Source organism: Thamnophis sirtalis, unplaced genomic scaffold (genome assembly GCF_051295495.1).
Source record: "Thamnophis sirtalis isolate CommonGarterSnake01/CBP01778 unplaced genomic scaffold, rThaSir2_p1.2 scaffold_3, whole genome shotgun sequence".
In the NCBI taxonomy this organism is placed as follows: domain Eukaryota; kingdom Metazoa; phylum Chordata; class Lepidosauria; order Squamata; family Natricidae; genus Thamnophis; species Thamnophis sirtalis.
In genome coordinates, this window is record NW_028261383.1 from 106,567,846 (window position 1) to 106,591,673 (window position 23,828).

The 23,828-nt window shown below is 38.7% G+C and overlaps 1 protein-coding gene across 3 annotated transcripts in view; it reads left to right on the forward strand.

Moving 5' to 3' along the window:
* LOC106547061 (rho GTPase-activating protein 7) overlaps window positions 1–23,828 on the forward strand; it is a 92,307-nt gene that overhangs the window by 36,846 nt on the left and 31,633 nt on the right. The window contains exons 1-2 of one of the 3 annotated variants that reach the window (XM_087709670.1): window positions 20,382–20,627; window positions 21,047–21,230. The exons of 1 other annotated variant lie outside the window; for it this stretch is intronic. In XM_087709670.1, the coding sequence (XP_087565796.1) occupies window positions 21,194–21,230 (37 nt within the window). In that variant the 5' untranslated portion in view covers window positions 20,382–20,627; window positions 21,047–21,193. Of the gene's footprint in view, window positions 1–20,381; window positions 20,628–21,046; window positions 21,231–23,828 lie in introns of those variants that run through there. One more of the 3 variants, XM_087709671.1, reaches the window with a different exon arrangement.

Genomic DNA, 23,828 nt, shown 5'->3' on the forward strand with positions numbered 1-23,828 from the left:
GTTCCCCCACACATGCATGCTATCGTTTCTGGCTCTAGGGGCAGTTCTCATCTCCTTCTCAAAGCCAAAAAGTCAGCACTGTCCAAAGACATCTCCGTGGTCATGTAATTGGCTAAATGCCAAGGGTGCATGGAGCACTGTTACCTTCCCACCAAAGTGGTCTCTATTTTCCTATTTGCATGCTTTCAAACTGCTAGGTTGGCAGAAGCTGGGACAAGTAACAGGAGATCACTCTATTATGGTGGCACTAGGATTCAAACTGCTGAACTGCCGACCTTCTGATCGACAAGCTCAGCATCTTAGGCACTGAGCCACTGAGTCCTTGATAATAATGCTATGTTGTTGTTGTTGTTGTTGTTGTTGTTGTTATTATTATTATTATAACTGATAACCCCCGAACTATTACAATGTTTTGTCAATAGCACACACACCATCCTATTAAGAAAATGTTGTTTATTGGGTGCTTGGTTTATATTTTTTCCTTCCTATCATTTCTTAATTCAGATTCTTTTGCTGTACCATACATCCAAAGAGAAAGCATGTGTATCTCAGTGCATGCATGCAAACACACACACAATAAGTCCTTTTTTTAGTTGCTCATGTCAAAGATGGGGAGCTGGGTCGGTTCCCTCCACCTCATTCTTCCCCATGCTTATGATGAAGTCCATGGAAATGAATGCTAGAAACTACATGTAGGGCAAGAGTGCTCTATTCTGGAAAAAAAATAGCTGAGTATTTGGGAAAACTGCACCATTAAAGAACTCTTCACAAAGTGAACCTGTGTCTTCTCTTGTCATTGTTTTTGACATGACTTAGCTGCGGCCTCCAAAGCTTAGGCCTCAATGCAGTGCAGTGGTGGGATTCAAATAATTTAACAACCGGTTCTCTGCCCTAATGACCATCTGGGTAGGTGGGGCTCGGTGGTCATGTGACTGGGTGGGTGTGGCCAACTCACGGTCACTCAGGTCAATGGACGCTTCACCTTAGCTGTTACAATGTAATAAGGGTTAACCGGAGAGGCAGTTTCTGTAAGCAGGTCAATAAAGATTAGGCTAGAAACAACACTAGAATGTTTCCTTCCTGCCTTCCTTACAGGATTAGCCCTGTAAAGTGGAAAAAAACAAAAGGAGATTTCTTCCAACAATCGGTTCTCTGAACTACTTAGAAGTTTACCAACCGGTTCTCCCGAATAGGTGCGAACTGGCTGAATCCCAACACTTCAGAGGACTAACCAGATCACTGCCCCTTATCCCTTTTGCTTTAGACAATATTGTGAGAAGAACTACATGAAGAATAAACCAAGAATCAATCAAGAATCACTACAGCACCACAGGAACATTGTCTATCCACCAACTTCTTAAGACACTAATTGTTGATCCACTTCCATCTCTATATGTCATGTTAATCTTAGGCACAAGAAATCCGTTCTTCTTTCCACAGTTATCAAGAGAGCTTCCACTTTAAATTAAGGTGGGAATCAGGCACTGTAGGTTCTTTGGCCAATACATTCCATTCACCTGATGAAAATATTGCCCAAACAGAGAGATTTGGCTGGCAGGAGAGACCCTTGGCAAGCAAAGTAGCTGAGGTCACAATCCAGTTTTATCCTTTCCTTCCCCTTCTCACAAGGGGTTCTTTTTTCCATTCAGAACACTCTACCGTGCTTCGTCAACGGCCTACATGGAAAATAGCAACTATTTTAGCTGCTTTTTTTCTGCTGCACTTCAACTGAAAAGTAGAAGAGCTGCAGCACGCCACTTTCAACAGAAAACTCTCCCATTTGGGATTGTGAAGAATCCTTAGAATTCTTTTAATAAAGCCTCTTTTGGGATTGTATCTGGTTAACTAGGATCATTCCATATATACAGTAGGTTTTCAAGACCAATAGACACAACATTTCGTTTTCTCATGGAGTGACTTTGCTCTGCTTACCTGTTTGTCTACATACAGTTATGATCCTGATCAAAGTGTGTAACATTATCCCAAGGACAAAAGAACCTAAGTATTCTCCCCCCACTTCAAACAATGAAACTACAGCTACAGTATGGCAATAGATGGGAAGGTTCAATCTTGGGGTCTTTCTGCTATATCTATCCCATAGATAGCATACCATAGGTAACATAACAGCAAAATAATTGATATATATATATATATATATATATATATATATATATATATATATATATATATATATATATATATATATATATATATATATATATATATATATATATATATATATATATATATATATATATATATATATATAATGTACTCTGTTTCCCTGAAAATAAGACTTCCTTGGATAATAAGCCCAATTGGGCTTTTGAGTGCATGCGCTAAAATAAGTCCTCCCCAAAAATAAGCCCTCCATGAAAATATTGCAACACAGCAGCAGCCATGCTTGCCACCTCCTGCACCTCAAAAATAATAAGACCATGCTGAAAATAAGGCCAAGTGCTTATTTCGGGGGTCAAAAGAAAATAAGACCCTGTCTTTTTTTCGGGGAAACACAGTAGTGATTATAAAACCACAAGTGGTCATTCACTAGACTGGAAAGGTTTTTGCCAACTGAAGATTTAGCTTGAATAGATTTTATAGATTTAAAGATATATAATGCACAGTAATGGAATGCTGTTTTAATATTAAATAATATACAGTATGTTAATATGTCTATCACATTTCAATGCTAATTATAGGCTAATTTTGTAGTAATAATTTGGTTCTTTTTAGATTTATTTTATCCCACATTTATTATTTTTTATAAATAATTCAAGGTTGCAAACATACCTAATGCTCCTCCCCCCCCCCAATTTTCATTATAACAACAATCCTGTGAGGTGAGTTGGGCTAAGAGAAAGTGACTGTCCCAAAGTCACCTAGTTGTATTCCATGCCTAAATTACAACTAGAATTTATAGCCTCCTGGTTTCCAGCCTGGTGCTACTAGACCAAACTAAAATTAGAAACTACCTTTCTCATTGAACAGTCAGCAAAATGCATATTCATTGACTTGCTATTTCAAAATTTATTGAACATCACAGATTATTTTAAGAGGTACTACAATAGTACTACTGTACTGATAGGACTACTTGTATCAGAAAGTAGTATTAATTAGAAACTAGGGATGCTGCAATTTGTTTAGTAACAAAAGCTAGATGTATCCATTTTAATCTTCTTACCTCCCATGTTTTCACTGAGTCAACAGGCACAGACCCAGAAAGAACACAGAGAAATGTGCAAAACAACTCATTATAGCTGTGTATGTTCGTACCCACATATTATCCTTTCAAGAAAATAACAATCAACAGTATTATAACCATTGACATATGGCATAATTTTGCAGATAACTGTCTTTCAGGTGCAGACAATTTTAGTTGTTAACTATTCTTGACTGGAACATCTAATAAATGACAGATTATTGCTTCAAAAATCACAGGAAAAAGTGATTTCCTTTAAATTTTTACTGCCATCCATTCTCTTTCCAAAGGGGTTTTTGGCTGGACTTTTTAAAATTGGAAGTCGTTCCAGATAACTTTCATTAAAAGACTACTCTCTTAGTTGTTCCCCAAAGTACTTGAAAGAAAAAGACTCAGTGTTTTTAGAATTCTTTCTAGGTACCCTAAAGCAGAGGTGAGATTTATGTAGCTTTAAGAACATAATGAATTGTACTTGTCAGCAAGTCCACTTGAAGATGAGATATGATGGCTACATTGTTGAGCGATTTCTGGAGGACCATAGGTACTATGAACGCTTAACCTGGATTTGTGTTTTCTATCCCTCAACACCTCTTCCTGAGATAATCTAGTGGTGAAATGAAATGTAGTTTTAAATTTAAAGAAGAAAGTCTAAAATCAAGATTGCCAGAATATTTGATGACTGTGAATTGCAAATATTGCAAAATCTACTCTGAACTTCAAAAGCATTTGAGGATATATTACACAGCTGTCATGGATAGTTTTTTCTTGGGCTAAAGGCTATCCTGAACATTAGAGATGTGTACCAAGTTCTGCATCTCCAGTGATTAACCAAGTTCCTCTTCCATCATATTAAAGATAATAAAATGATAGCCACTTTGTGGGAAAGTTGTCTTCTACGCCCTGCCTAAGGCTCTCATGGCCCTCAAGTCTCAAATAGTACAACTCTAGATTGTAATGAGGGCCAAACAACATGGATCTTATTGCCAAGGAACATGGGTTTTATTTTAATTTATTTTACCTTCTTTTATTATATTCACATTTTATTGCAATCTTGTAATATAGATTTGGCCTTTAGTAAGATATGAAATTACAGTGTCGGATCCCATTTAATTACACAATATATTAAAGAGCTAATGAATGCCTATTGTGTGTTGATGTTTTAGTCTTTCCATGTACACTAGAATAATATCTTAATTTTTCAGTGGTTGTATCACTAATTGATCTAAGCAAAGGATAAATAGCATCTAGTAATAGAATTTGGCATGCATAAAACTCATGTAGGAACTTCTAAGAACACAAGAACAGCTTTCCTGGAACAAGACAGGATTATTTAGTCAAACGTTCTGACAATTGGATGGCTGTTCAAATGTTGCCCAATGAAAAACAGCAATATGCAAAATAACTATGGGAAATGCAGTGATGTTCTTTTACCCATTGGCAAGCCTGCTCAAGATTCTGCAATAAAAATTGTAGGTTAGCCACAACCAGAAGCTGCAAAGGAAGCACTTATTACTGAGCTACAAACCCCACTATAACTTAGGTATATGGTGGAATGGGCTCTTGAAAATTTTAGTCTATCACCATCTCCAGATCATGTTAAAAAAATGATTCATATTGCCCTAACTCCAGCATCAGTACAGCCTTAATGGCTAAAATGTATTATTACGTCATGGTTGGTACATCACAAAATAAGTTCTTCATCAGATTAATAGAATTCTGGGAGATATGCAATAATTCGTAAGAATGTCCACATACATTCAGGCAAAGGGAGTATTCAAATATGAATACAGAATTATAGATAGGTCTGAAATTCAATTGGCTTCCCCCCCTTCCATTATTATTTCTACTCACTTGGATGTATGAGTCAATTAAGATGCCTTTATTTAGGGTATTGCTCTAAAAATAATTGTTCTTCTTATTTGTTTCTTTGAAATTTCCTAGGAAAATAAACAATTCCCGCTCACTAACTTCAACTCTGCTACTATTACGTATTACTTCCACTGAGCAAAGATGGGGGAAACAAATAGGGTAAAAACATGGTTTTTTTCCACAGTCAGAAATGTAATATTTATGTGATGTTCTCCCCCCCCCTCAAAAAATACAGCAGACAGCATGTGAAAATTTATTTATTTATTTAGTGTGATGTAGCAAAACCCAGCACAGTGCATGAAATTCACAGAAACAACATATGAGATCTGTATAAAAATACAAAACACCAGAGCAGTGAATTATTTTGGAAAGACACAGTACAAACGATGGATATAATTACGAATCAAATTAAATTACTGTATGTGTGAGCATAATACATGACACATGTGGAAATATAATTTCCTAAGTTATTTCATTCACCATCTAATGAGTTCCAAATAAGACATGCTCACCTGGCAGAAAAGTTGGAGCAACAAGAAGTAAATCCTGTTATGTTGCAATAGGAGAAACTCTTTGGGCACTGCCATTTTTTTCTGTTTTCCAATTCCATACTAAGCTCTTTGAAGCTGATGCAAAATGCTGAAAACTCATAGGCAACAAAATGAACTGATCAGCATTCCCTCCAAATGACCAAGAGGCGAGTGTGAAACCTACAGTATCGTTCAGTTAGTGCTCCCACATCAACTACCATCTCTCCTGGAATAAAAGAAAAGAAATCTTACCCCCATCATCATGCAACACAAAACAGACATGAAATCAACTGCTAGTGCCACTCCTACTCATGTTTTTGGAACCTGTGGGGCACAGATGTTTGGTTGTTCATAAAGAAAGCAAATCTGAGTCATTGCTTCCCGACTGCAAAGTGATCATCTCTCCTGCAAACTGGGAGTGATTGGTTGATTTGCTATACACATACATGGAATGTTTATGGCTCCATCTCACAAATGACTCTTGTAGTATGCAAAGTTAATAACAATTGTCTAAGCAATCCAAAGCATAATTTTCAAAGTCGTAAACATCCAATCCAACCAATAAGAAAACATTATTAACCACCAGAAGTCACTTAGCCTCCTGATCTTGGAAGAACAGTCATCTCTTCCGTGCCTTGTAAAATGCTAATGGGATTGGGAAACATTTGGGTCTCCAGGGGACAAGCACTCCATAGGGCAAGCACTGACCACAGAGACAGCAATAAGATGATGCTGTTTGGTGAATGTGACCTAAACCCTTTATTGGTAAATGTGGTGGGAAAGCAGAAACACAAGGAGACTAGTAGTCCTACAAAGAGCTTAGCCCCATGTCATGTAGGGTTTTGTAGTGATAACCGGCACCCTGAATCACACCAAGAAACCCACTGGAAGCCAGTGTGGCTCTTAGATCAATCATGCTATATATGTACATAGATGGTTTTTGACTTATGACTATTCATTTAGTGAACATTAAAAGCTACTATGGTGCTGAAAAAAATAATTTGTGACTGTTCCTTACGCTTACGATAATTGCAACGTATCTGTGGTTATGCAATCGAAATTGGGGCATTTGTCAATGGGCATATATTTACATTTGCAGAGATTTTCAATCTTTGGACCTTCTGATAAGCAAAGTCAATGGGGGAAACTGGATTTGTTTAATGACCAATGAATCACTTAACAACGATGGTACTTTGCTTAATAATTGTGTCAAAAAAAGGTTGCAAAACTAGGCACGACTCACTAAACAACCAAGTGGAGTGCATTACAGTAATCCATATGGGAGGTAACTAAGGCATGAGTCACTGCAAGGCCTCCTGGAACAGATGCAGTTGTGTACAATAAAAACCTACTCAAAGATTCTCATAACCTTATTGCCAGCTACACTTTAAGCAGGAATCATGAGTCCACAAGGACATGCAAGTGATGTACCAATTCTGATAGAGGAAGTGCACCAGAGGTGGATTTCTGCCGGTTCGGCCAGTATCAGATGAACCGGTAGTGGCAGCAGCAGGAGGCTCCACCCACTCACCCACCCAGATGCTTCTGCGCATGCACAGAAGCGTTGTGTGCGCACATGAGCGGATCGGTAGTTTAAAAAAAGGAAACCCACCACTGAAGTGCCCCTCTTCTTGTTGTTGTTGTTCAGTCTCTAAGTTGTGTCCAACTCTTTGAAATCCCAAGAATCACAGCAATCCAGGGCCCCTGCCCTCCACTGTCTCCCAGTTTGCCTAAATCCAAATTTACTAGCAATCTCATTCTCCGCCATCCTCTTCTCTTTTTGCCTCTCCTCATTTTGTGGCCAAAATATTTGTGCTTCAGCTTCAATATCTGTTCACTCAAAATAATAATTAGGGATGATTTCCTTTAGGACTGACTGATTTGATCTCCTTGCAATCCAAGGGACTGTCAAGAGTCTTCTCCAATACCACAATTGAAAAGTATTAATTCTTGATTCATTATGGTCCAACTCTCGCAGCCATACATTATTACTGGGAAAACCATAGCTTTGTCAGCAGAGTAATGTCTCTAAGTATATCTCTTTGCAGGGTTAAAAACAGAAATTCTCTGGATCTTGGGAGACTTAAACCCATAGCCACTTGGTTTCCCATGCTTCTGATGGATCATATTCTCCCTCATTCCAGTGTCTAGGTCAGAGGTGACAAACTTGCGGCCCAAGGGTGGGATGCGTCACACGCAGGCTGTGCCCACCTCAGATCCACAAATGGAAAAAACATCATGAAACATCATATGATGGCAATGTGATATTGTGAGTTTGACAACCATGTTCTAGGTCCTGGGAAAGAATCTTGACAATGTAACCTGGTCAGCCCAGAGGAGAGAGGAATACCTGAGTATTATCAAAATATTGATAATATTTTGAGATTCACATGGAGGTTAAATAGGAGTAAGGTGAGAGTAGAACCCCGAAGTCTCTCAAAAGCAGGAGCCTCAGGGTTGATCTCTTGTCTCCTCTGCCAACAACCCCTGGTCCAAGAGAAAACCAGTGGAATACCATGTCTCCCATTCTCAAGAAGGCACTTTTGCAATTGGCTGTTTTTTCCAATAGTTGGTGCTATGGCTGCCTGTTGCTGAGATAACAGCACTGTGTGGACAAGGTTCTGAACATTGCCTATAGAATATATAGGCATCAGGAACTGATGCTTTTTTGACACCAAGGTGAAAAGTGTAATAGTTGTCTTGAGTGCAGGCGCCGAGAGTTGGATTTTTCCTACCAATAGGAAAGCAGGACATATCAAGTTCTTTAGTGGTTAAGGAAAACCAATTTTGTCTTGGTTACAAATAACCCACTATAAAACCAGGAAGAATGGAAGAGCTGGTGCGGTGAGCTGATTTTCAGCAGACACAAAGCCTTCACTTAAAAGCGCTGCTTCTTTGTATTCATTCTAAACACTTAAGATTCCTAAAGACTGCTTATGCCAATTTTACTTTTGTTTCAGGCCTCATAAAGTCTTCCCCTCCATCATTTTCTACCAAAAGAAAGTGCCTTAAATCCTTTTATCATCTCCCAAGATAAAATGAGTTCCCAGCCCCACCCCCCATCCCTTTTTTTGCTGCTGGTATTTTCTACAAGTTTAAAACAATCTAGTGCCTTCTTTCCATTTTCTTTTGCTGCTTTCATAAGTACATCCTTGTATTGTTCAATACATCACAGAAAATGTCTGTTTGCGGCTGGATTGTTTGCACATATCTTGCCCTCCGTGGTGTTTACCCAGTGGTATTCCTGTCTGCTGGCACATCCCAACCATTTTGTTCTATGGAATGAAGACAGGCATACAGATGATGTATTTGTGTTTTACGATGGGGCCCCTAGAGCCAGCTTTTATATTAACTGCTAAAACAAAGGACTGTTTCATATGCTGTCAAGACTCTTCAGATTTCTCAATGTGAAGCAGGAGTTTTCTTTGCGAGGCTTCAAAACTGTATTTCATCCAAAGCAAATAAACTCAACTTGGAAGTGAAAAGAGGGGGGGGGGAGAGATTCGTCAGTTACAGAAGAATGTATCAGAAAATTCATGTGACTTGATATTAAGCCCTGGCAGTACTGGAGTCTCCTAGTGCAAAATTCAGAGAGGCAGCCAAATATAGGAAATGCCCCTTAAGTTACTCCTGGAAAACAGGAGAAATGGTAGCACTGCTTAGGAGAATAGCAGAGCTGAGGATTTGTTTGGTCCCCCCCCCCCCACAAAAAAGTCACCTTGGAGAAAGTTAAAGCAATGTTGCTGCAGGTAGCTGCAAAATGCAATAAAGTCACAGGGCTAAGTAGCTTCTAAGAGCCACAGGGCTTCATACAGCAGCTGGAAACCTTTCATTTGTTCAGAGCAAGAATGTTTATGCATAAATGCCTCTGCAAAAATCCAAGGAATACCTGATAGTGTGATGACCCCCTGAAATGCCTGTTGCCTTCTTTTCTTATGGCATCTTTATCTCCTACTAGTTTCAGGAAAATGTTAAACCAAAGGGGCAGTGGTGGGATGCAAACATTTTTACTACCAGTTCTGTGGGTGTGTCTTGGTGGGCATGGCTTGGTGGGCATGGCAGGGGTAGGATACTGCAATATCCCCATTCCCTCCTGATCAGCTGGGACTTGGGAGGCAGAGAATAGATGGGGCAGGGCCAGTCAGAGGTGGTATTTACCGGTTCTCTGAACTACTCAAAATTTTCATTACCGATTCTCCAGAACTGGTCAGAACCTGCTGAATACCACTTTTGCAAAAGGGCTACTAAAGCAAAAGACATCATTATTGAAACTGCAACAATGGTTCCTGTAGCTTTGTTATTCCAGACCTTTTTGTGTCCAATGCCAAGGGCAGTTACCTGCATTCAGAGCTTCTAATGGAACACCTTTCCTATTCTTAACCTGCCTGTGAAAGCATTAAAGAAACATCTGTGGAAAGGCAAAGAGGGACCAGTGAGTTTTAAAAATTTGGTGTTTATGAAATTCCTTCTCACGGGCTTCTCAATTATATTACTTATTTACATTAAATATTCTTTTTTTCCTCTCTCTTTTTCTAACTCCGACTTTAAAAAACTTTGTGATCTAGAGAGTCATCTTTTAGCTGCCAGTTCCCATTTGTTTCTACGTGATGCATTTGTTATTGTGCAATGTTATATGATTTCATTACTGAAAACTGAACAGGGAATAAGTTGGCAAAACTCCTTTGTTAAACGTTTGGAATATTTATTCTGACTTGACAGTTTAGGAGAAGTTATCTAGAAGATAAGCAGTTTATATCCAAAGCATACTGATAATGACCCTCAACTTGAGCTTGTTTCTTGTTAACTTTATGTGGGCAGGTTGATGACATTTTGTTGGCAGCAATATGTAGAGAGTTTGCTGAACAGCTGAGCTATGTTTTTTTTAAAGTCCCAGCTTTGTCTAAAGCCCTAGGATTTCCTAATGATGCTCTGCTAATATTAACCAGTCCAATCCTGCTTTAATTTTGGGGCCTGTGATTCCCCCTCCCATCTTTCTGTTCGGTTGTGTCTGATTCTCAGAGACAAATTCTTGCAGTTTTCTTGGCAAGGTTTTTCAGAAGTGGTTTGCCATTGTTTCCTTTCTAGGACTGAGAGAAAGTGATTGGCCCAAGGTCACTCAGCTGACTTTGTGCCCAACGCCGGACTACAACTCACAATCTCTGTTTCTAGCCCAGTGCCTTAAGCATTACACAAAACTGGTTATTGGGATGGCAGTAAGGTAAAGGGTCTCCTTGCACATATGTTCTAGTCCAGTGTTTTTCAACCTTGGCAACTTGAAGATGTCCGGACTTCAACTCCCAGAATTCCCTAGCCAGCATTTGCTGGCTGGGGAATTCTGGGAGTTGAAGTCCGGACATCTTCAAGTTGCCAAGGTTGAGAAACACTGTAATCTAGTCATTCCTGACTCTAGGGGGCAATGCTCATCTCCGTTTCAAAGCCAAAGAGCCAGTGCTGTTCGAAGATATCTCCATGGTCATGTGGCTGGCATGACTAAACGCCAAAGGTGCACAGAACGCTGTTACCTGCCCACCAAAGGTGGTCCATATTTTTCTACTTGCATTTTTACATGCTTTCAAACTGCTAGGATGGCAGAAGCTGGGACAAGTAACGGGAGCTCACTCCGTTATGTGGTGCTAGGGATTCGAACTGACAAACTGCCGACCTTTCTGATCGACAAGTTCAGTGTCTTAGCCACTGAGCTACTATGTCCCTGGGATGGTAGTAGTAACGTGCAAATTCTAGGCACACAGTAGGAAAGCAATCCATAATGAGAATTGCAAAGTAAATTATGTAGGATATTCAGAGATGTTTGCGAGGATTTGCAGATGGAATGTTAACAAAGAAGATAGCTGCTGGACAGTTTCATGACTGTTTATGGAAAATTCAGATTCAGAGAAAGGAGCCTGAACAGAGGTTGCTGTGATATTTTACTCTGAAAAAGTTGTACAACTGATGTCTTTGTGTGTGAGCTAGGCTTTCAACAATAAATATGACTCTGTCTAACTATATGGAATATGTATCTTTGGACATAGCAGTAGCAGTGAGAGAGGAGCATAGTAATAGACATATTTAATAGGACGATTGGGAACATTTGGCTAAAAATGTAACTTGATTAAAAGACAGAGGTCCACTGTGTATTGAGTGTGTGTTTTAATCTACCAAAAAGTTTTTGATAACTGCCCCAAACATATTGGTGAATCTGATTTATGTGTTAACTCAGGTAAATGTCCAAATCGGTTGAGAAAATGTTTAAAGGTGTGGTGAGCAACTTGCACAGCAACCTGATGTTACGTTATGTGTTGGAAAGCTTATCATAGCTTAGATCAGGCTCTCCCTGGGATGGCATGTTTCAGAGGGTGTAGGCAATGCTGCTTCTGGCAGTAATGTAGGTCGAAAGCAGACTTGCATAATTTGACTTCTGTTGGGATACACTTGAAAGGAGAAAAAGATTATCTGTTGACTTTCTCTATGGCCCAGATCCTTCACTGGGCTGTCGCCAAAGCAGATGCTAAGCCATACATTATATACATTAATTGCATAAAGTGGGTCTTAAGAGTTGAAACACATTACATAATTCTAAATCAAGTAGGTTGAAGAAAATAAAATGTTTTGTTGGAAAGTAGGGCTATTTAAAAATGAATTAAAATGGGTAACAGTAGGTCCTGCCATTGAAATGAGGTTTACTTTGTGACCCAAAGGTACTTTTTCAAGAGCCAACTGGATTTTCTTTGTTTTTCCTTGAAGATGTTTTGCTTCTCATCCAAGAAGCTTCTTCGGTTCTGACTGAATGGTGGGCAATGGAAGGATTTATATTCCTTGCAGCTATTTGGTGGTTGACACTCTTTCTGTGACTGGTTGAGGCCACTTGGAAGTTTATCTGTGCCCTCAGGGTCACCTGAATCTACAAATGAGCGTGAAACCTTTTTACAACTGCTGGAGGGACTGTTTTGTAAACAGGAGATAGGTGGTATCATTCTCCCATCCCCCTTGTTGAGAGGGGACAGCTCAATTTTAATGTAAATGGCCCCCTTGAAACTCTGTCCAGATTGTGTACTGTGTTGTCTTCAAGAGTCTTTCAAATGCAGATGGACTGCTGAATCTTGTCCTCATGGGTTTATTATCCTATGCTTTGCCATATGTTTGTGGTTGTTTCGTTTCTATCCAAAGTACAGATGTGCACATGTCTCATTGCATTCCACTGAAGCTTCTTGGATGAGAAGCAAAATATCTTCAAGGAAAAACAAAGGAAGTCCAGTTGCCTCTTGAAAAAGCACCCTTTGGGACAACCATGACCTGAATGACTGAGAATCCCCATAGACATTTGTGAACAGAATTTAGGCACTTTCCTTACATACCTTTGTTAAAAAGAACAAGAAGAGCAACTTTATATAGGAAATATTCCAAATATTCATAAGAGTCCAAATATGTAAGAGAGGGCAATTGACTACTCATAATTCCATGTTATTGCAACAGTGCTGGTCTCAAATATGTAATTTGTCAAGAATGTGTGCTCTGCATTTTTACTCCATTTGAGTATAAGGTATTCATAGATATTCTTACATCTATGTATATCATAGATGTTCTTACTTTTACTTAAGTTACTTTAATTTAACATTTCTTATAGGGGTTCACAAGTATCTATATTAAGTCAGTGGAAAGGTAAAATTCTAATAAAGGACAATATTTGTTCAGTGTTGACATGAGGGGTCCTTGGTACTCCCTGAGCTTTCTTGTTTTCTTGCACACATTTCATTACGCAAACTAGGTAACATAATCAGTGCTTTTCAAATTCAAAGATATGTTAGCAATTTGTTTGGAAGGAAAATAAGTTTCCCCAAATGTTAAAGGCATTATTTTAAAATAGAATCATATAGATGGAAGTTGCCATTTAGATCATCCACGCCAACCCTGCATTGACTATGGGAAAAATTAAAGTATTCTTGATAGATGGGTTTGCAGCTCGTGTTTGAACATATCCATTGAAAAGAAATCTGGATTCTCACTAAATACCGGTAATTGGTTTCTGATTGTTCTATCATTCAACCAGAACCTTCCTATTACTTGAATCTATTATTCCACACAATGCACAATGGGATGATAGAAAAGAAATTTTCCTTCTCTTCTTGTAGTATATTTTTGAGTAGTTGAAAAGCATAACCAACACATGTCTAGTCTTCTAATGGTTGAACATTCCAATTCCTTCAAACTCTCTTCACAGAACTTCTGTAAATGTGCTCTGGTTTATCTGAATTATTAAACTGTGGACTATATTAGCAATAGCAATAGCAGTAGACTTATATACCGCTTCATAGGCCTTTCAGGCCTCTCTAAGCGGTTTACAGAGAGTCAGCATATTGCCCCCAACAATCTGGGTCCTCATTTTACCCACCTCGGAAGGATGGAAGGCTGAGTCAACCCTGAGCCGGTGAGATTTGAACCGCTGACCTGCTGATCTAGCAGTAGCCTGCAGTGCTGCTTTTAACCACTGCGCCACCTTGGCTCTTATATAACTCAGAAGATATGAGACCAATACTTGAAGCCAATATTTAGACATTGCATTTGTATTTTTTGACAGATTTAGGTTTTTTTAATCTTCTTGAAAGCCTTTGCTTTGGTCGCTCATAAAACTGCAGCCTGCCTCCCTGGTGTCCATTTTCACTGGCAGAGCGCTTCAGGAGCCAGTGAAGTTGAGTTCACCACACCCATCGTCACCACGCCCCCCCCTGAGGTCAAAGGTTACCCTGATGCGGCCTCAATGAAATTGAGTTTGACACCTCTAATCTACAAGAAAGTGCCTTAAAATCATATTATTTGCTTCTCAAGATACTGTCAGACTAAAAACAGTCCTCAAGGCACCTAACAACACTAATTATTACAGTTAAATGACTATATTTATAGTACATGCAAAAGCAGTGAAAAATTCTAGCAATACAATGCTTATTTGGGTTGTGTTTTCTTTTGAGGGACCAAATGAAACTTGTGACACTTTGTTATACTTGGCTTTGTTTTTCTTAAATACATAGCAAGAGCTTTGTTGGAGCAGGCGGTACAGAAGATCCCACAAAATGGACAATGAAATATATTATCCCACACCGGCATCTCAGCAAGATAGCCTTCAAATGCTTAAAGAGCTCATTGTTCAAATCACTTTTCTTCATTCTGTGTCCCTCATTTCCTTTCCTACTCAGATTTAGATTATATTCCTAGCTAAGTGAAAATATTCCCTTCTTTAATGAATTTTCATACTTAAAATACTGCCAACCAGTCCCTTATTAACAGAAGTTTAGGAAGATAATTTCAGAAAGAACCTGGGTTCTAAACTGTCCTTGTATCACCATAATCCTCCAATAAAAACTCGGTGATTAAAATAAAATATATAATCAATATCAAAATAGACAAATGAGTTAGAAATCAGCAACAGAAATACAATAGCAACAAACTTTCTTCTGACAGATTTTGGGATGTGTTGTGATTTACACATTTTACTCAGCTGGGTATGACACCTAGTGATCTTACTATAAATTTTATTTTTAAAAAATTTTCAGGAATTCACTTAAAATATAAATTGTGCGCCCTTTATGATCTTAATCAAAAACATATTTCAAATCAGCATGCCATTTCAGAATGCCAATATCATGCTCCATATTTTCACTAATGTGGCAAACATAGTAGCATTTAGCATTTGCAAGATAAACAGATAAATAAAACGCCTGCCTAAATCTTGGCTGTTATAAAGGGGGAAGAAAAACAGATAGATCCACCCACTTTTTCCTCTGGCATTGCCTACTACTTGTTTTGGCCCTGGCAAGCAATTCAGTCGATAACTCTTGTGGAAATGGGCCCTGTAACAGAGGGAAAGTTGCCCAACCTTAGTCTACATGATAAATTCATGTGCTGTAGAAAGAACCTACTGTTCCCCACAATTCATTTGCGTTCATTTTATCCAATCCTGGAACTGGATCTTATGTGCAAACTAAGCAGGATAGCTTTCTTTTGGGCGAGAGATGGTAAGCCAAGATCTGATTTAAGGGAAGAAATGTATGTTTTTATTTAACAAATAATGGGTGGAGTATGAGCTGGGACACCAGATTTAGCAATCAGGTTGTCCTTATTTGCCCTATTATTTAGACTTAAATATTATTTTATAATCTTGAAATAGTTTGGGGTTTTGTTTAAAATAATCTGATTGGATATCATATGCATGGTTTTTCTTATTGAAATAAGGATACGGGAGTCCCAAAATGTGCTTCTACTTTTTATTTGGTTTATTTTGCTTTAGCTGCAGAATTGTTAATTTGCTGTAATGCTTGTTGTTGTTAGTTGCAAAGTCGTGCCTGATCCATCGAGAACCCATGGACAACATTCCTCCAGGCCTTCCTGTCCTCTACAATCTGTAATGCTACATTATTATTAATAGCACACTTATAAAATTGCATCTGTGCATGCCTAACACAATCCATACTAGGGAAAAGAAAACAAATAAGACAAATATTGTAGGAGCCATGGAGGCGCAGAATGCAGTATTGCAATCTAATTCTGACAACTGCCAGCAGTTCAATTCTCACCGGCTCAAGGTTGAATCAGCCTTCCATCCTTCTGAGGTGGGATTCCATCCTCAGATTGTTGAGGCCAACATGCTGACTCTTTAAATCTCTTTGAGAGGGCTGTAAAGCAGTATGAAGTGCTATATAAGTCTAAGTAGCTATTGCTATTTGGAAGCAATATACAGTTTAAATGCTTAACGACATACAAGCAGGTCCCAGCTTCTGCATTATTCTCTTTAAAGAAAGAAAATATGTATGGGAATCGTCATTGCAGGTGAATCATAGCTCATTAACAGAATTTACATTGCATGTCTCTGGTCCCAGGTATTTTTTACATAAAACAGGATTCAGGACCTATGTTTCTCAGACATTGTATTGTCAGTAATTCCTCACCACTGATCATCATGATGGTCATGTGTATACCTCAAGGAGGGAAAAAAGGTTTTCTATTGCTTTGGCCCATGGGAAAAAAAAGCCCAGTGACCTAAGCTTTAAAAAGATCATCCAGTGAATGCATATGGATGAGAAGAGGTCTTCCGGTCTTGTGCAACCATTTCACTCTCACACATACTGTATGCCTTTTCTCTTCCATTTAGTCTGCACAGGATTAACAGAAATATTCTTGACATCTGTCAGATAACATTGCTCAACGTTGGTCACAGTTGGATGCCAGCTGGAAGTGACTAAGTACATCAGTTGGATAGAGTTCACCAAGATTTGCAGCTCCTGCTCCAGGAAACGGTAGCAGTGGGAGCCAGGAGGGCCTTCACATAGATTTATTTTATGTACCAAATGCACCCATTCCTGGTTCAGGAGGCTTTGTTCACAACCATTCATGCTCTAATCACTTCCCAGTTAGATTACTACATTGTGCATTACTTGGGGCTGTCCTAGAAGACTATCTGGAAATTATAGCAAGTCCAGAATTCAGCCCTGTGTGCAATTTTTGGTGTTCTATGGTTGGCACATATAATATCGCTACTATATCACATGTGCTGCACTTCTCATAGTCTCATCTGGGTGCAATTCAAATTACTGGTTATCAACTTTAAAACCCTGAATAACATAGGGCCAGGAGATTGTGGGACCACCTCGCCTAAAGGGGATCTCACCCTTCTACCAAAATGCTCAGCTATGGGTAGGTCTACTGTAGGTCTCCTCTCTTAAATGCTGTCATCTCCCAGAATCCTGGAAGACTGTCTTCTCTGAGGTAGCCCTTGCCCTGTGGAATATCCTTCTCCCTGTGATCTGGCAGTCCTCCAATTTCATAGCCTTCTTGTAAAACTTGGACTTTCCCATAACATTGGGGTAGAGTGAGGCTGCCACTGAGTGCAGCTGGATATGGATGTGTGGGAATATATTGCCTTTGAGGAACAAGTAGTTTTTGTTGTCTGTGTGTTTTTAAAATTTCACATGTGTATTGTTGCTCTGTGAGCCTCCTGGGATTATAATATGTGAGATCAGGAATTATATAAGTGCTTTAAACAAATACATTTAAAAGTGTATGAGAGACAATACAGAAATTCTATATGCTTCCCATCATTAAGAACCTTTTCCTTAACAAACTATATAAAATGAAGATGTTGGTGTTACTGGAAGAATTCTACTTGCATATTTCTTCTGGGATAATGCTATTGTGTTGTAACAATAAATACCTGGGAAACTTATTTGAAGAAATTGTACAGAATTAAGCAACACTAAACACTTAAATTTACTACCGATCAAGCTTTGGTGATTGTCTAGACGAAAGCAAAGGATTTGTCTGTCTCAGCCAGTTAATTTAGGATGCCTGATTACAACATGTAAAAGCTTATATCTCTTCTTCCTGTTTTCTTCCAAATACTTTGTTCAGCATGTATTTTGCAGGAGACAGAATTTTAGATTCCTCTATGTTTAATTTGTACAGTCTGTTGTTCATTCATTTTCTACAATTGTATCTCTGGATAATAAGAGGTAATTCTATTTTTATATAGATACATCTACTTTTCCCACAAGACCACTAAAGGTAGTTTCAATCACAAACAGTATGATTAAATGTGTATATCAAATGATCAACGCTACTGTTATTGAAAAGTTTTAAAACTGAGGCAACATTTAAGAAAAATGATGCACAAATTGAGAAAAAGACAATTTAGTCTTCAACATTTTTAAACCCATCTAAAATGGACATTTGTCAACAAAATGACTTAAGCACTTTAAAATGCATTCAAAGTTCTTCAGTTCTGCTCATACAGTCTTGAGAAGAGATTATGGCATGTTGGCTCACTGTAGGAATTAGTTAATATAGATAGTCCGGAAAAGTTTACAGATGCAAGTGAATTATTATTTGCATTTTTTTCATTTTAAATTGTCAGACTTGTTTGCATTTTGTTATCCTTTGGCTCCAAGTGATATATATAAGATAAACACAACCAACTCTAAAATGTGCCCATTCATCAAGAATTTGTGTTTATATTTTGTAAGTCAGTTGGAAACAGTAAGCAAAATGATAACTAAACACAAATGTTTTCTCCAAACTTTTCTATTTAGTTATCTTTCTTAGTTGCCAATGCTTGTCACTGTATTGAGATGTGAAGGCACTTCTTAGATTGGGCATGGGGTTCTTATCACTTGTTCCCTTATTTGTGTTTGAAGAAATGTCCTTCTGGGTTCAGCTCCAAGGTAGGGGGGAGACACTGGAAACATGGAGGCTGTTTGGAAAGATGGCTTAATGGTGGACAGGACCACATGGTTTGAGGTACTGAACAGAAAAAGTGATCACATGCTTCAAGATGTTGGGTGAAGAAGAGAGCAAGATGCTGAAAGCTCCTGTCTTTATATTCTCTGTTCAGCCCCACCTCTCTGTTTCCTGTTCCTGTGTAAGAAATGTATTCTGATTGGTTGTCAGACTCCCATGAGGCCATGAAGGGGCAACTCTCTAGGCTGTATTTTGAGTCCAAGTTTGGTTGAGTTCCCATATGCCATGTGGTTAGTTTCTGTAGAAAGCTAATCCTAATTTGTTATGGAGCTAGTGCTCAGGGCCCCTAATGGCCAATTGAGAAAGGTGGGGCTATTGAGTCTGTTTCCTGCCTAAAAACATGCTTCTCCATTTCTTATCCAGGGAAATAATATTCTGCCTTTTCAATATTTCCTAGGATATTTCATTATGCTAGTAGAGGAGTGGGTGCTAACTTCCTACATTTGCAACTAGAAAACTGTAGTCCGTTAATACATTTTATCATCACAAAACTTTATAGCACTCTACAAAATGGCGGATATCTGTAGCTTTACTTGCGCTGCTAACAGGAATATTGTCTGGAAAGCAGTTTTGTTTGCAGCTGTTTGGATTCACTTGGCCTATATTCCTACAGTACAAGACATTAGAAATGGGTTACTACAGCATACTACAACACAGCTTGTTTAATCATGTCTTGTTAGTTAAGCCATTATTTGATGCATTCATACAAAATGCTAAGTCACAATGCAATTTTGTACAGAATCATAGATTTATAGGGCTGGAAGGGAACTTGGAGGTCTTCTCCAACCCCCTGCCCAAGGCAGGAGACCTTATATCATAAGGGACAAATGGTATTAGCAATTCTCCCTAGCTTGTTGTTGTTTCCCTCATCTAGATTATTAAGATGTTGAAGAGTTAGGTCTAAGACAAAACCTTGAGGTACTTCACTGCATGTTTCCTTCCATGCAGATATAGGATTACCTGCTGGATATGCTTGGTCAGTCTCTGCTCAATAGTAATTTGATGATGCTTATGGGTAATGTGTAAAAGATGTGGATTTTAACTGGCTGGGGATTTCAAGGAGTTGAAATCCAGGCATCTTAACCTTCTCAGATTGAGAAATACAGATCTAATGATTAATGATTCCGTCCGCTTCTGAGAAATCAGTGAGAAATCATTATTATTCATAGCATAAACAAGGCTTTGGTCAGATGATCTGATATTAAGAAACTGGGGGAGGAACAGGGGAAAGGTACCTGACCATCAATCAAGAGCTATCGGTCCCTTGATTGCATCCGGATCTATACATTAATGTATACGTGTCAGTGATAGCGTTTCTTCGACTTTCCAAATTCTTCCGTCCGCACCAAAACCACAGAATTCGCGAAGGCTTCAGTGAGAGCATCTGCAAATCTCCGCTTCTCCAGAAAAGGCGGCGAGGAGGGAGGAGCCAAGGCCCCGCCTCGCCCATTTCCCCTCTACAAGCGGGACGGGCGCATCATATTTCGCGTTGCACGAACGGGGGGGGGGGGAGCTTACGGTGCCAACGAGCGAGCGACCGAGCAAGAGCACGCATCTAAGCGGCGGGCGAGCTCTTTGGAGGCGCCTCCACGGTTCTTGGGCTGAGCTTCTCTTCGGCGAGCCGGTTGGCACGGACGGCGGACGGCGTCTTTTGGTTTGCGGAGCTGTATTTTTAAGGATGGGTAGAGAGTGAAGCAGGAGCGACCACGCCAGTTATCCGGACGACCGAGTCAGGATGATATTAACGCGTAAGTATCGTCGTCACCAAGTCCCACGTTCGTTTGGGTCGCGTTGATCCCGTCGGTCAGGGCGAGGCTGGGCTATAAAGGCTTGTGAACGTGACTGGAGAATGGGAGAGCCGCTTTAAAGTGAAGGCGGGCATGATGGAACGTTGTCAGAACTGTCCGGATTGCGGTGCGCTTCGACTAGCTCGCCGTCTCTTGTGCCAAGAGAAATGAAGCGAAGCCGGGGAGGCTGGCAGTGATGTCAGGATGGAAAACGTAACAGGAGAAGTCCCAAAAGTGCTTTTTCAAGAGGCAACTGGACTTTCTGGGTTGTGTGTGGGGTTTTTTTTTTTTTTTTTTGAAGACGTTTGGCTTCTCATCCAAGAAGCTTCTTCAGCTCTGACTGGATGGTGGGGGAGTGAAAAGATTTATACTTCTTGCAGGGAGCTGGTCAGAGTTGGAAGAAGCTTCTTGGATGAGAAGCGAAACGTCTTCAAAGAAAAACCAGAAGTCCAGTTGCCTCTTGAAAAAAGCACCTTTCGCATTACCATGACCTGGATCAATGAGAATCTCCAGTGACAGAAGAACGCATGACGCCACTGATGGATCCCTCAAAGGGAAGCAGGAGTAAGTTTCATTGTGGAGAGGGTCATCCTCACTTCGGATTCCCAGGGTTTGTGTCATTTCCTGAGGCCGAACCCTTGTACAGAATCTTATTGCTGAAATGCTTTGTCCAATCGGAGTTGTGTTGCAATTAAGTGATGAGTCTCTGGATTGTCTGGTAGGAAGGGAAATAGAGATTAAAAAAGAAATGCAAGAGGCACAGTCCCATACATACTTTGCATTCCATGCTTGTGGGTCGTTTCTGAATATTCCTGAAGTGAATCCTTGACTGCTACTCCTTTGGCTAACCTTTCCTGACCTCTGACTTGTGGTATGTGGATGTAGGCATCATTCTTTAAAATTAAAACTCAACATTATTATATCCTTAAACATCCATAGCTCAGTTCAGGATGGGGGAGAGGGGAATTACTTGGCCTTAAAGTTCTTTCCTGCAACTGAGCCTGTTGGGAAAAGATAATGTATATGGAACATATTTTTACACTGTTCTGTTCAGTTACTTAAGTTTCACTCTTTCTCAGTCCATATAACTAAGAGATGTTGAGAATTCCATTGGGGTGCCTCTAAAAGCTATATTATTAGAAGAAGCTTCTGCTATTTTTAAAAGTGTATAAAATCAGAATAAAGGAGATAAAGTGCATCTCTTCTGTGTTTACGGTAGTTATGTATGGGAGAGTTATATACACACACACTTTCAATAGCTACCTCCTTAATTACTTTTGCAGTTTTTCCTCTTACTTACTGCATGAACACAATGCTATTCTGGTACTACAGGGCTCTTGTATATTGAGCTTTATTGTTTGGAGACCCTGGATGCCTGTTGGCAAGCATCATTCTCACAGAGTGGGAAAACTTTGAGCCACAATACAACCTGTGTGGGCCTTATTTATTTTCCACTTTCTGCCCTTGTCAGCAGATGGTCTTAAAACAGAAGGTTTTCCAAAAAGGTTGTCAATGCAATTGCTGATGGGACTTAGCTACTACTAGGGGGATTGTGAATTCCAGTGTTTGGCATTAGCCTAATACAGTGCTTGTTGACTGTTGTTCTGGAGCAGGCCATCCTGGGGGATGGTGGTGGGAAAAACAATGAGGTTAAGATTTTAAGGACAAAAGGAGCAATAGGCAAAAAGTTAATGGTTTGGCTTTTATGGCAGCTGTAAATCCTGCAAACAGTGTTGAATACTGTCAGTTTTTTAAAAAATTTTTGCTGCTCTAACAGGGCTATTCCAGGTAAAATGAAGAACCACAGTTAACATGTGTCAGGACAAATATAGTAGAGGAAAAGATATTTTTACTGAGCTGATCAAACTTGATGTCTCGATGCAACAAACAATAACATACAATTGGCATTAAAAATCTTACGTATATCTGATTGGAAATAACATCCAATTGATCTTCACTTTCTTAGTACTATATTCATAGTCTTTACAAAATCCTTAACTGAAAGACTCAATTGATGTTGTAAAGACCATGAAAATACTACTGAGAGAAGACAAGCATCATTGGTTCTGTTTTCATAAAGAATTTTAATATAACTTTATGAACACACATTAATTTGACTGTAGGGAATTGTGTCTGACAAATATGCATTCGATATTATAATTATGAAATTCCTGCATATTTTCCATAATACTTTCTGATATGGATTATGAACATTTGCATCTAAGATTGGAAGTTATCATAGAATAACAGCTAATTGGCTATAAATTCATCATCACTATCTTAAAGTTAACATTAAATGTAGATTGCCAGTTAAAATAATGATACCAAGGTATTGACTATAACAAAATTTCTAGTAGTACTACAGTTCCTTAAAAGACAGTAATAAAAAAGTAAAATAGTAAAAAAAGACATCAAACAGACTTAAATATGGGTCAGTTGTCAATAGTAATTTTAAATTATTTTTTTGTCTGAAAAAATATTCTGACATATGTATTTCTCATTTTAACTCATATGGAGTATGGTTACAATTTTCATTTTATTGACCACAGTGCAGGGGATATGTGCTAGGTTATGATTCTATAACCTAAATTATTGTCTAATTTACAGTGCAAATTATTACTAAAAGAAGACACATATTTGATATTGCTACTTGACACAATTTTAAATTTTAAGTACATTGGTCTAAGCTATAGGCATTTTTATAATGAGGTTATAAAGCTTTTAATACTTTTTCAAAGTTGAAATTTAAAATTAGGGATGATTCACAGTGCATATTTAAATAATTTCTAAAAAGTATCTAACAGTGATTTTTTTCGATAATGTGAATCTTCAATCTTTGAATCTTTGATTTCATCAGCAGGAAATGGAAACTTTCAACTGTTCAAATGTTTAGAAAGTCAGGAAATGTGTATTATATACAAAGACAGGGGGAATCACAATTTGGCACCATATCATGATAATCATATAAAGTACTTTAAAAGCTTGGAATGGTTTTTGAGTGACTGTTATTTAATCAAACTTGGAAAATAAAAAGTCTAATATTATAAGAAAATGAACATTTTAGAATTATTTATCGAAGAATAAAGTAAACCAGCTTTTCAGAAGACTAAATCTAAGTAGTGTGGTAAAGGCATTAAGATTCCTAATCTACAGATGTTCATT